The sequence below is a fragment of the Bubalus bubalis genome, chromosome 2, assembly GCF_019923935.1.
Source record: "Bubalus bubalis isolate 160015118507 breed Murrah chromosome 2, NDDB_SH_1, whole genome shotgun sequence".
In the NCBI taxonomy this organism is placed as follows: domain Eukaryota; kingdom Metazoa; phylum Chordata; class Mammalia; order Artiodactyla; family Bovidae; genus Bubalus; species Bubalus bubalis.
Window position 1 is genome coordinate 40,118,235 of NC_059158.1, and position 16,503 is coordinate 40,134,737.

General features: G+C 46.2%; 1 protein-coding gene across 4 annotated transcripts in view; it reads right to left on the minus strand.

Annotated features, from left to right (window-relative positions):
* Window positions 1-3,693, minus strand: part of ZFAND3 (zinc finger AN1-type containing 3) — a 327,210-nt gene extending 323,517 nt beyond the window's left edge. The window contains exon 1 of one of the 4 annotated variants that reach the window (XM_044938344.2): window positions 3,501-3,690. In XM_044938344.2, the coding sequence (XP_044794279.1) occupies window positions 3,501-3,571 (71 nt within the window). In that variant the 5' untranslated portion in view covers window positions 3,572-3,690. Of the gene's footprint in view, window positions 1-3,500 lie in introns of all 4 variants that reach the window. The other 3 variants (XM_025261049.3, XM_044938343.2, XM_044938345.2) reach the window with 3 other exon arrangements.
* Between the last annotated feature and the right edge of the window lie 12,810 nt (window positions 3,694-16,503).

Consider the following 16,503-nt stretch of genomic DNA (forward strand, 5'->3'; position numbering starts at 1 on the left):
GAGTGGATAATGCTGGGCAGCAAATCCTACATCCTAAGTCACTGGAGAGAAGAGCAATCCTAAAGGAACGGCCTTTAGTCAGCTAATGCCAGAACATTCTGCTAAGAGGCTCCTCTGCAAAGGGCTGGGTGTGGGCCCTGGCTAGCTGACTTCACAGACCTGTGGCTTCCAAAGAGTGCAATGCTGACTAAAGTTTTTACAACACCCTCACCTTCATGTTCATGAAGGGAAAAGCCAAGATACCTCCTCAGTGGCGTCTCTCCAGTCTCCCTGGCTCATAGACACACCTTCTCCCAAGTCTTCTGTACCTCTTGACTTGGCAACATGCCACAAACATACAGACACCTCATTCTCTCTCACACACACACAATCATACCCACATACCCAGGCAACTCTCAAGATCATCCAATAATCTTTCACATTAAAGAAAGTCACCTCACAACCCACTCAAAGTTCTTCGACAGCTCCCCAGTGCACTCAGGACAAAAATCCAAAGTCTAAAGCATCACCTATGGAGCCCTGTGTCACTAACTGCTCTCATCACTTCAGCCACATTTCCAGCTGACCTGTCTTCACAATCTACCAGTCCTCTACAATGAACTTTCAGCTCCTCAAATTTGTAGTGCCCTAACATTCAGTCCTTCACCCATGCTATCCCCTCAACCTAAAAGAAATCACTCTTCTATTTCCATTCTCTCTTAATCTTCCTACAGGTCTAGGCTGGGCAACACCCTCCAGTCTAGCTTCCTCTCTCTCTTCTTCAACTGTAGTAGGTGCCCCTTCCAATACACCCTCAGTTCAGTTGCTCAGTTTTGTCTGACTCTGCAACCCCATGGACTGTAGCACGCCAGGCTTCCCTGTCCATCACCAACTCCCAAAGCTTGCTCAAACTCATGTCCATTGAGTCGGTGATGCCGTCCAACCATCTCATCCTCTGTCGTCCCCTTCCCCTCCTGCCTTCAATCTTTCCCAGCATCAGGGTCTTTTCCAATGTATCTAATGCACCCTACACCAAGCCGAATACACTCATTGTAACTAGTGTTTCACTCTTCTATGCCCCTTGCTCCCAGAGAACAGTGCCAGTGCTCCTCTTGTCTATTGTACCAGAGCCGCTCAAATATTTGCTAAATACATTCTAAGTTTACTTAATGAATGTAACTTAATATGAATGCAGCCCATAAATAAGGGAAACATGTCCAAAGTCAGTCAAGATATAATGGAATCTAGGCAGCAATTTCCTTATACTTTCGTATAAAGTGCAAACTACAAATGCGTTTAGGAAAGGTTAAAACATTATACATTAAAAAGAACACCTTTCATCATAAAAATATTAGTTTTTTTCCAACTCCTGTTAGTTCTTCCTTGGTGGTTCAGTAATAAAGAATTCATCTGCAAAGCAGGAAACTAGGGTTTGATTCCTAGGTCATGAAGATACCCTGGAAAAGGAAACAGCAACCCACTCCAGCATTCTTGCCTGGGAAATCCCATGGACAGAGGAGCCTGGCAGGCTACATACAGTCCGTGGGGTTGCAAAAAAGTTGGACACAACTTAGTGACTAAACAACAAATAACAAATTCCTATTAGGCAAACTGTAGTTCATAAAAAGTATCATAATGAAAGTACCAAAAAAGCAGCTCTGGTTGCTTCTCAGTCAAGTCTGGTATGAGCGTAACTATTCCTCTCTACCACCAAACACGCCTTGCATTACTCAGAACCTTGCTCAGTTTCTAAGTCCTGACATAGATCTTTTATTAAGGGTTCCACTTATAATAATGGTCCCAAGGACATAAACGTGTTGCCAGGAAATAGACCTGATACATCCTGGGCATTAGCTGCCACTGGCAGCTACTTTCTTTGAGCCACATGTCTTCTTATGAGTTACAATCTGAGGCTTGTGACACCAGATTTTTCCAGGGCAGCAGACTTATGTCATAAACGTGATGGTACTAAGCACTCTAAAGAGCTCACCAGCTCCACCCTGAAATCCCTGAATGCAAAGGGAAGCTTTCCATCTGTAAATAAAGCCTCAGTTTCCCCAGCTATATATAGAGAATGCTTCCCACTTAGTAAGATTTTTGTGGGAATTAGACAGCCTATGAAAGTACTTAGCAGACAACATCATTATTATTTTCAAGTCAAAAAGACGGGGAGACTACAAAACCTAAGATATTTTCACATCTTCAGAACTTTTGGTAACCCAATAACTTATTTTTCACTAATATCCTTTCAGCAAGAAATTTCTGTGAAACAAAAGGCAGAAAGATGAGGAAATGGGAATCGATTTTTTTTTTTTTTTTGGTCCTAACCTTTGATTACAAACTCCACAGTAATCTACATTAAGATCCACTTTCTAATTTATCTCTGCAGTCCCAAAAATCATAGCCTTAATTTCTACTTCAATCATCCCTAGGACCTGAAAGACAGTAAAGATACATCTTCAATACATCTTTCCAAAATGCTCTCACAAGAAATAATCATTTCCTTACTGCCTCTATGCACCTCCGAATATACTGAATCTTTGGAAAATAAAACAAAAAAGCTAAATCACAAAAGTTAGCTTTCAAGGTCTCCAGTTTCTTTCCAATAGACCTAGAGTCATGAGTTATAATGGAAGCACCTGTCGGGTAAAACGGGTGGCAATCCTTAAAACTCCAAGTGTAACAAGAACTTAAACTGTAATTACAGGTGGTAAAGCTGACTTCCCACCTCATACATTTTCACTCTAACACAGGATGGCCAAATAATAATATAGGCTGGCCAAGGTGAACATTTTTATCATTAAAAAAAGAAATGGAAGAGAATTTGAGCCAATTAAGCATACAGGCTCTCACGTTCCTAAGTCAAGCTGACTTGAGGTTTGTTTGTTGTTGTTTTTTTTTGACAAGGAAATCTTAACAGATCTTCTGAAACGTGTTTTGAATAAAGGTGAGAGACCTCAAGAGTCTTGTAACTTTACCCAAGCCTGGGTTCTGGGCTCAACTTTTTAAAATGGGTGACGTGTGAACAGCTTCCTAAAAGCAAATGGGACTAGGATATAATTTAGGAAGTGATGATGCAAGTCTCTGGGGGACAGGGAGGAGGGGAGGTGAAAAAGTCAGAGGAAATACCCTCCCGGTTCCTGGGGGCACCAACTCAAGACCAAGGAGGGGAGGAAGGACCGGCCTCCAAAAGCCGAGGGAAGGGGGCACCCCCAGCTCCAGCCGGAGGTGCCAACGCCGCCCCCTCACCCTTCCCGCGGCCCTGCCCCCCTCACCCGTGGCCCGGGAGGCCCCTTTCGGCCCAAGCCTCCGGCAGGCGAGTCCCCGAGGGTGGCAGCGCACCCCAGGCAGGGCCTTCTCGGCCCACCGCACCCCCCCAGCTCCCCCCAGCCTGGAGCCCCTCCCCGCAGGCCCGGCCTGGGCCCAGCCCGAGGGTTCCGGCCTCGCCGGGCCCCGAGGCCTGCCCTGGCAGCTCCGGCGCCCGCGCCCCGGCCCCCGCCCCCACCCGGCAGGGCACTCACCCCCAGAAGCCGCAGGGACAGCGAGGCGGCAGACTGGGCGCTTTGCTGCGCTCGCTCCCAGCGTCTCCCATGGTGCTCGGCGGCGGCGGCGGAGCTCGGCGGCGGCAGCGGTGGCAGCGGCTGGGCCTGGGCCCCGCTCGAAGGAGGCGGCGGCGGCGGCGTCGGGGGGCTCAGGGCGGGGGGAGGGGAAGGGAGCGGGCGGGCGCGCGGGCGGGCGCGAGTCCGGGGCTCCGAGCCGGGATTCCAGGCCGGTCAGCTGGAGGCGGGCCGCACCACTCGGCCTGCGGAGACGGGGGGTGGGGGTGGGGGGAGGCCGGGGAGGAGGCGCGGAGAGTAAGAGGGAGGGGAGCTGAGGAGGTGGGGCGTGCGGGTGAACCGAGGACCGCGGGGCGGGGAGGAGGGAAGACCCGGCGCCCTCGGCAGCTCCCACCGCCGCTCCCAGCCACAGCGATGTCCCGTGCGGCGGCGCTGGGAAGGACCTCAGGCCCCCACCGCCGGCTCCGGCGTAGCAGCGGCCGCTGTGAAAGCCGCGGCCCCGCTCGCTCCGTAACACCCTCCCCTCCCCCAGAGGCTGCGCTGACCGGACAATGGCCGCTCCGCCCCCTCCCCGCCTTGCGCACCCCTCCCGAGGAGTCACACAATGGTCTCGCCCGGGGGGGTGAGGGGAGCCGCCGCCGGAGCCCAGCAGCTGATCAGCTGGGCGCCGGGCGTGCCACTTTGTTCAGCTCCTCAAATGAAGAGGACGGGGCCGTGGGCAGAGCCGAGACCGCGGGGCTGTCACTCGGCGACAGGCCTCGGTGGCTTTCGTATCCTTCGGAACTTTTAAAGTCTGAGGGAAACTTAACCTTCCCCCGCCCCGTATGAAGAAGGGGAAAGCACGCTGCTGAGTACTCTGGGGCACGTTGCCTCCCCCGAAACGGGAGTGGTACGCCCCAAGCGAGAAGGGGGGAGGAGCAGACTAGTTGTTTAAGGGTAAGTTGGGCCGGTCCCGGAGCGGCGGCCGAGCATCGCGCATGCGCCCGGAGACCCCGTAAGCCGGCTCGGGGAGGGGCTCGGAGGAGCGCTTCCAAACCCGGAAGTGGGGCTCGGTCTTCTTGGGGCCGTCGGGGTCTTCAGCTAGCCGAGAGGTGCATGGACCCTGCTCTCCTGCCCCTGGGAGATGTCGGGGGGCATTTCTCAGTGAACTGCTAACCCCTGAAAAATCTCTCTTCCTAGGTCTCCTACACCCAAGCTCACTCTTCCTGTTCCACCCGGAGAACTGGTCTCCCTTTGGCAGCGGTAAACTTTTGGGAATGTCCCTCCTCTCCTCCGCACCAGCAATGGAGAGGGGGCAAGAGGGTAGTGTCTTGGTCAGATTCCGTGCTCTTCTATGCCTATCGGTGTCCCCAGCCTTAGAGACACGAGTTCACTCCCTTTGCCGAAGCGAGGACAGCGTCTTTTCTTACTGGAGTGGACATTTTGGTTTTCGGAGGGTAACTATGGCCAAATCAGTGATGGAAATTTGGGAAGTGACCACAAAGTTTGAGCCACTAAAAAAACGAGTCCTTTAGCGCTCATTGTCTTTTAATCCTGAACCCATTCTGAGTTTCAGCCAGTCGTGAGCAGAAGGTAATTATTGATGACTAATTTCAACAAGGAGCAAATTTCCACCAGATCTGGAGAAATGACCCAAAGCTGAGGCCCTTATGGGCGAACTTCTCACTTCTCACTTCTCAGTCCCTGAGAAGCTTCCTGTCTCTTTTTTTTTTTTTTTCCTTGTTTTCTTTTCTCACAGTTTAGCATGTTCACATGCGGACTTGAAGACCATCCACAGGGGCCTTGAACCCCTTTTCCTGGCACAGAGAGGAGGAGGGCTTGCCAGTTGACAACCACAAACCCTATTGTAAACAGACGTTGCTTGCTGTCCCCTCCTGCCCCTCACCAATTAAAGTTTTCTAAATAGTCACAATTATTTTAAGTTCAATGCTGCTGCTGCTGCTAAGTCGCTTCAGTCATGTCCGACTCTGTGCAACCCCATAGACGGCAGCCCACCAGGCTCCCTGGGATTCTCCAGGCAAGAACTGGAGTGGGTTGCCATTTCCTTCTCCAGTGCATGAAAGTGAAGTCGCTCAGTCGTGTCCGACACCACTGAGCTCCCTCACTCATAGCACTGGTAGGAAATGCCCATTTTTGTTTGTACATGCTCTGTGGACTTATTAAGGTTCTTGTTGCTTCTTCTGACTTCTAATAATCTGGGAGAGACATCAGTGAGCGGGCCTGAAGAGAGATCTTAGGGGCCCACCTACCTCCTATCTCATAAATAGCAAAGATCCCACTTAGTTTAGCATTCCTCCTAAACAGGCTCTTACTGATAAAAACAGTTATTGCAAAAATCAAACCACTTAAAGCCAAAGCACTCCCCAAATGAAATGGTGATTTATTTTGCTTAATATTTAGTTTCGACTTTGTGGATTTTCACAAGACTTCAATAAATATTTCTGTCAAAAGCCTATAGAGTGGATGAAGTCATACGGCACACCTAGCCATCATTGAGCTTGTGTTTCCTTAAATCTTCACTTAAACTGACATAAAATTGCCACATTCATAAAAGATTTACAGCCTTTGAGTTTAACAAACTGAGATTAAGTGGGACTCTTGCTGTTAGCATCTTGACAACTTTCTATTGTATGTGGGGAAAAAAAAAACCCTAAAAGCAAAAGGAAATTTTTATGTAAAACATGATTGTCATCTTACAAACTGCTTGTCTACCTGTATGTTTGCCAGTTATTCAATTTAACAAGCATTTATTAAGTACCCAGTATGTACCAGGCATTTCCTAAGGCTTTGTCCCTCCTATTCCCCTCTGCCCCTTCCTCTCTTACCCAGCACACCTCTACTGCCCCTTCATTCATTTATTACCTCTATGTCTCCCGTACTCTGATCAGGCAGAATTGGTCCCTCCTTCTTCTGCCCAGATAGTCCCCATTATAGGCCTAGGAAATTTATATGTCTGTGTGTTCTCACAAAACCTAGCTCCAAAAGGACTAGCTCTTAGAAATTGCTGTTAATGTACCCACAACCAAGTGGGGTATTACCTAGATTAATTTTATTACCAAATACTGTTGTTTTATTTCTATGTATACCTTTCTGTTAGTGCATGCTCTGTGGACTTGTGGGCTCCACCAGTCTCAGTGGGACTGCAGCAAACTCAATCCGTGTTTGTTGAATGAAAGAGCTAATCTGATAAAAGTCACTCTTAGTCAAGGCTCTTTTGTCTGCCAGTACAGAAACCTACTGAAACTTCTTTGTGAAAAAAAAAAAAAAAAAATTAAGGAAATAATCTTATAGAACCCAAAGGCCCAGAGAGCAACAAGATCTCACGAAGGACTGTAACAATGATTTAACTTACCAGCATGAAGCCCAGTAGGTATTCCTTCATTATCTCTTTTTCTCCCTGGTCGAATGTTGTTCTCTCTACAGAGCTGCTTCATTCTTCTTTGCAGACTTGCCTTCACTGCTTCTCTGGGAACATAGTAGAACATGGCTGTCCACGTTTACATATCCTCGCTTCCAGAACATGGCTGTCCAAGCTTACGTATCTTCATTTCAAGAACTAACAGAGATTGGGACTTCCCTGGTGGTCCAGAGGCTAAGACTCTGTGCTCTGAATTCAGGGTCCCTGGGTTTGATCCCTAGGTCGGGAAACGAGATCCTGCATGCTGCAACTAAATAATCCGTATGCCTCAAAGAAGATCACAGATCCTAAGTGCTGCAACTAAGACCCAATGCAGCCAAATAAATATTTTTTAAAAAAGAAATTGGAAATAGCCAAGAATTTAGAACTTGTAGAGATTAATTAGCATCTATGAACCTCACTTCCCAGGAGAAAGAACTTTATTGATCTAAATCATGACATATTGTCTATTCCTCGTACAGTCTCCTTTAGCCAGTGGAGTGTAATGTAGTCAGGGCTCTTTGCTTTATAATGCAAACATGGCTGCTAGAGGCCCACCCTTGTAGCCTACAGTTCTCAAAGAAGATCAGTGATATTCTTGGCAAAGATTCCAAAAGGTGTCTACCACAGACCAGGAATAAATGGGCAGCCTGAAATTGAAAAGCGTATAGAACAATGGACAAGTTCAAGAATTTTCCAACAAAGGAACTGCTATTTAAACTATTTCAGGCCTAAATTTAAATGGCACTCCCTCAAATAAGCCTTCACTAATACCCTGCACCAATTAAAATTATGTTACTCCATTTTTATCTTCTGTGGCACTTAAATATTTATTTGTCTCCTCTCCAAAGATCATGGCTGTTTACTGCTATATACATAATGCCCTGGGCATATTTGGTTGGCATTCAATAAATGTTTGTTGAATGAATACAAAAGCACAATAATTTGTTCTATCAATGTGAGACTCATATATGAATTGGCATCCTAATCAGGCTATCCTGGGGAAACGTCTCCATCACCACTCAAATCACCTGAAGGCACTGAAGCTCACAGTGAACTTTTTTGTTACACAGCAGTTGTAAGAAATAAGACCCAGTGTTCATCTGCTTCCTCTTATTATCTTCCTACTGCTGCTAAGTCACTTCAGTCGTGTCCGACTCTGTACGACCCCATAGACGGCAGCCCACCAGGCTCCCCCGTCCCTGGGATTCTCCAGGCAAGAACATTAGAGTGGGTTGCCATTTCCTTCTCCAATGCATGAAAGTGAAAAGTGAAAGGGAAGTCGCTCAGTCGTGTCCGACTCTTCGCAACCCCATGGACTGCAGCCCACCAGGCTCCTCCGTCCATGGGATTTTCCAGGCAAGAGTACTGGAATGGGGTGCCATTGCCTTCTCTGTATTATCTTCCTAGCTGGCTGCTAACTCTTCATTTTTAGTTCCCAGGGTTTCTTTGTGAAGAGCCCTTGAACCATTTCCTATAAAGTGCCCACTCAATTGGCCGAAAGCTCAGAGAAAACCTAAAAGTTCAGGACATCATCAAATTAGGGGACCAAAGTGTGGGGGGCGGGTAATTGGCAGAAGTGCTTTCGTCATAACTGTCTTGACTATTTTCTACTGTAGATTACATTCCAAATGAACCTATAGTGTGACTCTTTGGAGTAGTTTGCGATCACCATTGGCCCAAAAGGAACCATCTACGTGGCCTGCAGGGTTTAGGAAAGGATAATATTAATGCTTCAGCCGCTCCTGAAGTACCAACCGAGGTTGTATGTGAAAGATGTGATTCAAGGGCAGAGGCTCAGAAGGGCTTGTTGTTCAGTCACTAAGTCACATCCAGCTCTTTTCGACCCTGTGGATGGCAGCATACCATGCTTCCCTGTTCTTCAATATCAGAGGAGCTGCTTTCTTGGTAATACTGAGTCCAAAGACCTTGGCCCTGAAAGTCACAACCTAAAAGGAGGTACAAGTAGAGACCTAAGACAAAACAGATGGTCCTCCAACTCCGATTCTAATCATTACCCCATGACTCTTAACTCCCAGTTCATACCCTTTCATCATTATCATTCATTCTTATTAGTCCCGATGTTCAATCCAAATTCTAGCCTCAGTCTTTATCCTCATCCTAATATTATCTGTAAAATTTAATCCTAGATTGTAAACCTAATCTCAACCCTAATACTCAGAGCTTAACAAGGCTCCTTGCCTTCCCACTGTCTTATTTTCCCTCGCTCTTCTGCTTGTATCCCTTGGTCCTGACCCACTCCAAGAAACAGAGAACTCTTTAATGTCCTGAGCCACTGGGGAGATTGGGAACCAGTTGCATTAATCCTAAAAAAAGATCCTTGGGCTTTCAGGAAAGAGAAAGTGGATGAGTCTCTCACCTGCACAGGACACAGAAATCCTCCACAGTCACAACATGGCCTGTTGCCCAATTCAGGAGCTGCTTGGCCTCTGAAAGCCCAGGGGGGGGAAAAAAACGCAATCCAAGTATAGACTCAGGAACCTGTGGTACAGCTGGCCAAGAGCAGGAGACCTGACACCTTTCTGCAAAATGATCAGGTTAGATTAGAAGGGAGGCTGGCAAACCATGTTCTCAGAGCAAGAATTCTGGTTTCTGCTCTCCTGCCTCACTTGAGTTTGGTTTTCCAAAGGGGAAAAAAAAAAAAACTTTTTTTTTTCTTTTTTTTTTTAAGTTGCTAAGCCAGCCCCTCCCTGAGCTTCCTTCTGGCCCTCAAGTTTTCTGATGTGCAGTTGATTCTTTCAGTCACTTACGGTCCAGTTGGCATGGATAAACTCTCAGAGCCAAGGGAAAAGAAGAGCAACCAAGCATACCATCTCCGGCTCTTCTCAGGAAACTAAAAATAAATTAAATAAAATGAAGAGTGTGATGGGGAGGAGAGGGGAGGAATGGAGAAAATGCTGCCATTTCACGTCCTCTGTTCTCTTGCTCGTGAAGCAATTGCTGATTTCCCTGCTGCTCACACCCGTCTTGGTGTGAAATTTGATTTTTACTGACTTTGAAATTTCAAGAATGGGAATATTGTTTTTCCCAGAAATACTTGACCTTTGTGGAGAAAAAAATTCAAATGATGAAAAAGTAAAAGTTCTTCCTAATACCACCCGCCTCCTCAGAGATATACTTTGTTAACAGTTCGGTATATAGCTCTCCAGGCTTTTCATTTATATGTGAGTATATAAATGGGGTCATTCAACACATAGCATATTCTAGCTGATTATTTTTAACTTAGAAATATGTCTTGAACATCTTCTATAATCTACGCATATAGCTTTGCAGTATTGTCTTATAGCTAAATGTATTAGGGTTCTCCAGAGATATATGTGATATATATATATGTATATACATGTACATACATATATGCGTGTGTGCTCACTCAGTCGTGTCCGACTCTGTGGCCCCACGAAGTGTGTAGCCTGCTGGGGTCCTCTGTCCATGGAATTTTCCAGTCAAGAATACTGGAGCAGGTTGTCATTTCTACTCCGAGGGATCTTCCTGACCCAGGGATTGTATATATATATATATATATATATATATATATACACACACACACACACACCTTCTATCTACTAATGGTTAATATAATATGAAATCATATATAAAAATATATATGATAGCCATATATGTGAGATTTTATTTATTATATCTATAAAGTATAATCATATATATTGTTATTTATTCATTTATTTATATTTACCATGTATGTAAAAAGAGCTTTGTTATAAGGCGTTGGCTCATGCAATTACAGAGGCTGAGAAATCCCAGGATCTGTAGTCAAAAGACCTGAGAACCTGGAGAGCCAATTGCTTAAGTTCCAGTCTGAACCTGAAGACAGAAAACTCATGTCTCAGTTCAGAGACCATCAGGCAGAGAGTAAATTCTCTCCTGCTCAAATTTTGATCTATTCAGGCCTTTAACAGGTTGGATGAAGCCTCCCACATTGGGATACCATAACACCTTAATGGTATCCCATCATACCTTAATGGTATCCCATCTGAGGGAGGGGAGGCTGAGTATTTACATATGGCACTTCAGTCAATCTGCCTTACTCACTCTACTGATTCAAATGTTAATCTCATCCAGAAACACCCTCACAGACACACCCAGAATGTTTAACCAGATATCTGAGCAGTCCATGGCCAGGTCAGGTTGACACATAAAATTAAACATCACACTAAAATGACAGGCTCCAAAATCAAGTTGCCTAAGTTGGAATCAGCCTCCTACCAACTATAAGATGAGCCTCTAAGGGAATTCCTTAGCCTGTCTGTGCCTCACTTCCCTCATTTATTACTGGAGTGCTTTTCACATGCCTAATTTCTCTTTGATGGCCCTACTTTTCCTGATCCCAGGCCTTCTCAGAGATGCACACACAAACTAGGCTTTGTTAGGAAGCCCTAACCTCTGGCCATAGAAATTCAGATTAGCTCGTGGAGAACCAGGGCCATCCCTGGCCTGACTTGCAGTCTTTGCCTTCTGATACAAAGTGTCCTTGGGCCCATGTAAGCTCAGAGCTTGATAGGGACCCTCCGCTTGGAACCAGGCCACCAAAAACCAAAACAAAAAAAAATATCTTGAAAGACAGCTAGGTCCAGCTTTCTACTTTTATAAAAAATTTTACAAGGAATCTTCCCCTATAGTCCTATTAATGTCTTGGATAAATTTTTTAGAAAAATAATTGCAATATTGTTTAACATTTGTTTGTTTTCAGTAGATAGGTCGTGTCTGACTCTTTGCAAAGCCATGGACTGTAGCCCTCCAGGCTCCGCTGTCCATGGGATTTCCCAGGCAAGGACACTGGAGTGGGTTGCCATTTTCTTCTCCAGGGGATCTTCCTAGACCAGGGATCAAACCCATGGCCCCTGCATTGGTAGGCAGATTCTTTACCACTGAGCCATCAGGGAAGACCAATTTCCCTCCAGAAAGGCTGAACCAATTTATAATCCCTCCAACAGTGAGTAAGAAGACAGATTTCCCAGCACCTCAGTAGCACTGGGATATCATTACTCTTTCTAGTCATTGCCAAGGTCAAAGGTAAAAAATGAAAACCCAATGGATGTTTTAATTTGCACTTTTGGGTTATTAATGAGGACCAGATTTTTTTAATATCATATTTTTATATCATATCATATGATATAAAAATAGTTGAATTTGAATCTGGATTTATTTTCGTATGCATCATCTATTTATAGCCTTGGTCAATTTTTCTACAAGGATTTTTTTTCTTATTTAAAACATTTATGTTGGGACTCCCCTAGTGGATAAGAATCTGCCTGCCACTGCAGGAGATACAAGCTCAATCTCTGATCAGGGAAGATCCCACATGCCACGGAGCAACTTAGTCCATGTGCCATAAATACTGAGCCAGTCCTCTAGGGCCCGTGAGCCACAACTACTTTGCCCCCACATTCTAGATAGAGCCCATGCTCCACCACAAGAGAAGCCACTGCAAAAGAGTAGCCCCCACTCACTGCAACTAGAGAAAAGTCAGAGCAAAGCAACAAAGACCCACTGCATCCAAACATAAATTTTTTTAAAAAGACATTACTGTTGATATTGAGAATATTAACCTTTCATCACATGTACGACAAATTATTTCACTGCTATTTATTTCTTAACTGTATCTAGACTTTTGATTTTCAGGAGTCTAAAATTCAGAGGAACTCTGCAAATGAATTTTGGCTAATGTTTGAATTGCCAACACAGACACTTCTTTCTTAAGGCCTCAAGTTTATAGGTTAAAAAGAAAAGGAATTAAAGGGAAAAATGAAAGGGAAAAATACAGGAAATTGGAGGAGATGGGGGGCAAGCACGGAGGGAAACCCCATCCCCCCAGGCCCCCAAATCTAGCTCATCTCAGGCAGGCTCAGCTCTGCCTCCTTGGGTCAGCCTAGCTCCTTAGCGCTCAGGTGCCAGTCCTGAGCTCCCTGAGGTGACTTACCGGGGATTTGCCTCCACCTTTCTGATTTCCTGTCTAGAGGTGGAAAAACAGCCAGAAGTAGTGGCAGCATAATTCTGTCAGTCCCCAGAGATTGGCCTGAAGTTCCCCATCAAGTCCCTTGCTCAAGTTCGCAGACAGTATCTAGGAGATACGACCACTACATGCAGCCAGGCTGGGCTTCACGACCCAGTGGGAAGAACCAAAGGTCTTTGAGGAAGGTGGAGTGGTTAGGGGAAAGGCTTAGAATTCATTGTTAGGTTGAAATTAGGGAGAAAGCCAGCATTGGAAGGACTAGGCTGGGGAGTCAGGAGAAGGAATTTGGAATAATACCAAGCAGAACTGGTGGCTTAGGTAAATGGTTATGATTGGGGAAGAGGCTTAGATGTCCAGGATGGGGTTGAAAGGCAAAGGTTGGTGTCTTAGACTGGATTCCTTTCCCCCTACAAAAGCTGGCCCTGAAACAAGGATTGGGAGATACAGAGAATACTAATAGGGGTGGTGAAGTGGCCAATAAAGGGTGTGTCATCAAGCAGCTATCACTGGGAGTGGCTAGAGTTCTCCCAGTGACTAGTGACTAGTCCTGCAAAAACTTGATAAAATCACACCTTGGTGGTATCCTATCACACCTTAATGGTATCCCATCACACCTTAATGGTATCCCATCTGAGGGAGGGGAGGCTGAGTATTTACATATAGCACTTCAGTCAGCCTTGTGCTGGCAGAGCACAAGAAAAAGCTTTCAGAGAAAGCCTTCAGGCAAAGAGGCGCAGAGACTGGCTTGGCCTGCAGTAATGGGATCATTCTGAAGTGGTCTGTCCTGAGGGATATGGATGGGGCACCTGCAGTGTCTGCCATAGCTGGAACAGTGTGCGCGTGTGTGTGTGTGTGTAGTTGTTGGGGGGGGGGGTTGATATTTGGTAAAATTATCCAGGGGTTTCTTCCTAAGGTTATGATTAATCCAGTAAAGCTAGTTACCTTCTGATTAGGAGTTAGGGAGCAGAGATAAGGTTACAATAGGATTAGAGAATTAGGGTTTGTTAAGGGCACTCAGAGGCTACTCATCACATCCATCCAAAGTTACCCAGCTAGCAGGTGATGAGCTGGAGCAGGATTGTGGCCTGGTCTGTGTTACTCCAAAGCCCATTAAGAGGACAGAGTGCAGGCCGGCGTAGGGAAGGGGGGAGGTGCCCGCTGGACCCATGCTGCCCGGGCTTCTCCCCTGCAGCCAGGGAACGGGGCGAGGAGGAGGCTGTGAAGCTGCCATCTGTTCTCTTGGCTCCACTGCCTGGCAACTGCCCACCCATGTCTGCTCCCTGCTCTGGAGGAGGACCATTCCTCCACAGCCCATCAGGCAGGATGAGGAACGGTGGCCCAGCCAAGGCCACACCACATGATGGATTCAATGATTATGACTTTCTGATGTGGGGGCTGTTCAGTGGTGCAGCAGACCCAGTCCCATCTGCTGTATCTTTCTTTAGAGAGCTGCTGGAAGGAAAAATCTGCATACTGCTCATGCTGGAGTATGAGCGGGAGTGTGTTGTGTATATACACAGGCAAAGGTGTGCACACAGGTGTAAACCTGGGTGTGTAGGGTGTGCATGTGCACATGTGCACCCAGGTGTGGAGTTCAAAACCATCGCGGTTCTATTTCCTTCTCAGAGTTCATTTAGCAAATAAGTCATTGGTGAATAATAATGTGACCCTTTTTTTTTGGATAATTTCCACCTACAAGTAACTCTGGAAGGTGCTTTATGTACCTTGGTTATTGCGGTAAATATAAACCTTACAGCTACCATGCAAGAGAAATTTTATTTTCTTCATCCTGCAGATAAGGAGACTGAAGTATTGGGGGCTAAATTAGCTGTCCAAAGACTTAATTTTTAAGTGGTAAAGATTTGAGGTCTTCCCTCATAGCTCAGTTGGTAAAGAATCCACCTGCAATGCAGGAGCTAAGTTACTTCAATCGTGTCCAACTCTGTGTGACCCCATAGATGGCAGCCCACCAGGCTTCCCCATCCCTGGGATTCTCCAGGCAAGAACACTGGAGTGGGTTGCCATTTCCTTCTCCAATGCATGAAAGTGAAAAGTGAAAGTGAAGTCGCTCAGTCAGCAACCCCATGGACTGCAGCCTTCCAGGCTCCTCCATCCATGGGATTTTCCAGGCAAGAGTACTGGAGTAGGGTGCCATTGCCTTCTCCAGCAATGCAGGAGACCCCAGTTCAATTCCTGGGTCAGGAAGATGCAAGGGATAGGCTACCCACTCCAGTATTCTTGGGCTTCCCTTGTGTCTCAGCTGGTAAAGAATCCACCTGCAATGTGGAAGACCTGGGTTCGATCTCTGGGTTGGGAAGACCCCCTGGAGAAGGGAAAGGCTACCCACTCCAGGATTCTGGCCTAGAGAATTCATGAACTATATAGTCCATGGGGGTCGCAAAGAGTAGGACAGGACTGAGCGACTTTCACTTTCAGGATTTGAGACCGTAACTCTGATTCCACAGTGCATGATAACTAATTGCCATCTCCTCCCAGATCTTCTCAGAATGAGAGTGAACAAATTACTGCTACACATGACAACAGGAACCATTCATATTAAATTAATGTGGAGCAAAAGGAGTCAGATGCAAAATACTTGATTTGAAAATGCATAATTCCATTAATGTAAAGCTCAAAATCAGACATAACTGATCTATGCTGTACAGGGTTAGGAGAATGGTTACCCTTGCAGAGGGCAGGTGATTATTGGAAGAAGGCACTAAAGGGACTTCTAGGGGCTAGGAATAGGTAATATAGCATATCTTGACTTGGGTACTGGTTACACGGATGCATTCGGTTTGTTCAGATTCATTAATTACACATGTATGATTTATGCACTTTTCTGTGTGAATGTTTCACCTAAAAAAGAGCTCAAAATTAAAATATTTCCAGGGGTTTTGAGAGATTCAGAGAAAGAAAGCACCCCAAAACCTGCCCAAAACCTGCCCTTGGGATGGGGGCCTTAGGAAGCCCCTAGGCTATGGAATGGGGAGGGGGGTTAAGGTTAGTGGACTCCAAGCTGAGTGCTCCAGGGGGCTGGTAAAAAGGCATGATAAGGATCTAGGAGAATTAGTGATAGTTCTGAGTCTATAGACCAGGACACAACAGAAACTTTCAAAGGTGGTTGTTATGTAGTGGCCAAGAGAAGATTGTGGCCTTTTGACTGTGGCTCAACAGACCTAGGTGGACGTCCTGGCTCTATCCTCTACTACGCAGTGAACTAGATAGAGCTGTTCATTCTCTGGGAGTTGGTTACCTCCCCTGTGCAATGGGTCACTGAGACCACAGCCTGCTATGAGTATTAAATGATGCGATATAGTTAAAACACTGTCACGGAGCATGGTTCCTGGCAGGCATTCCGCAAAGGTGTGTTTCGAAGATGGAGGAAAAGATGCTCTGGCATCTGAGAGCTCCCTTAAATATCAGGAGGTCTGGAAGGTGGAAGATGCCTCACATTCACTCTGGGTATCTGAAGCCAGAACAGAGTAATGGATCATCCATGAGTTAGGACCTGGTCTGTGATGGGAGGGAAGAAGTCAGATCAGCGGTGGCAGCTAGGACAAACTGATCCACTCTGCAGC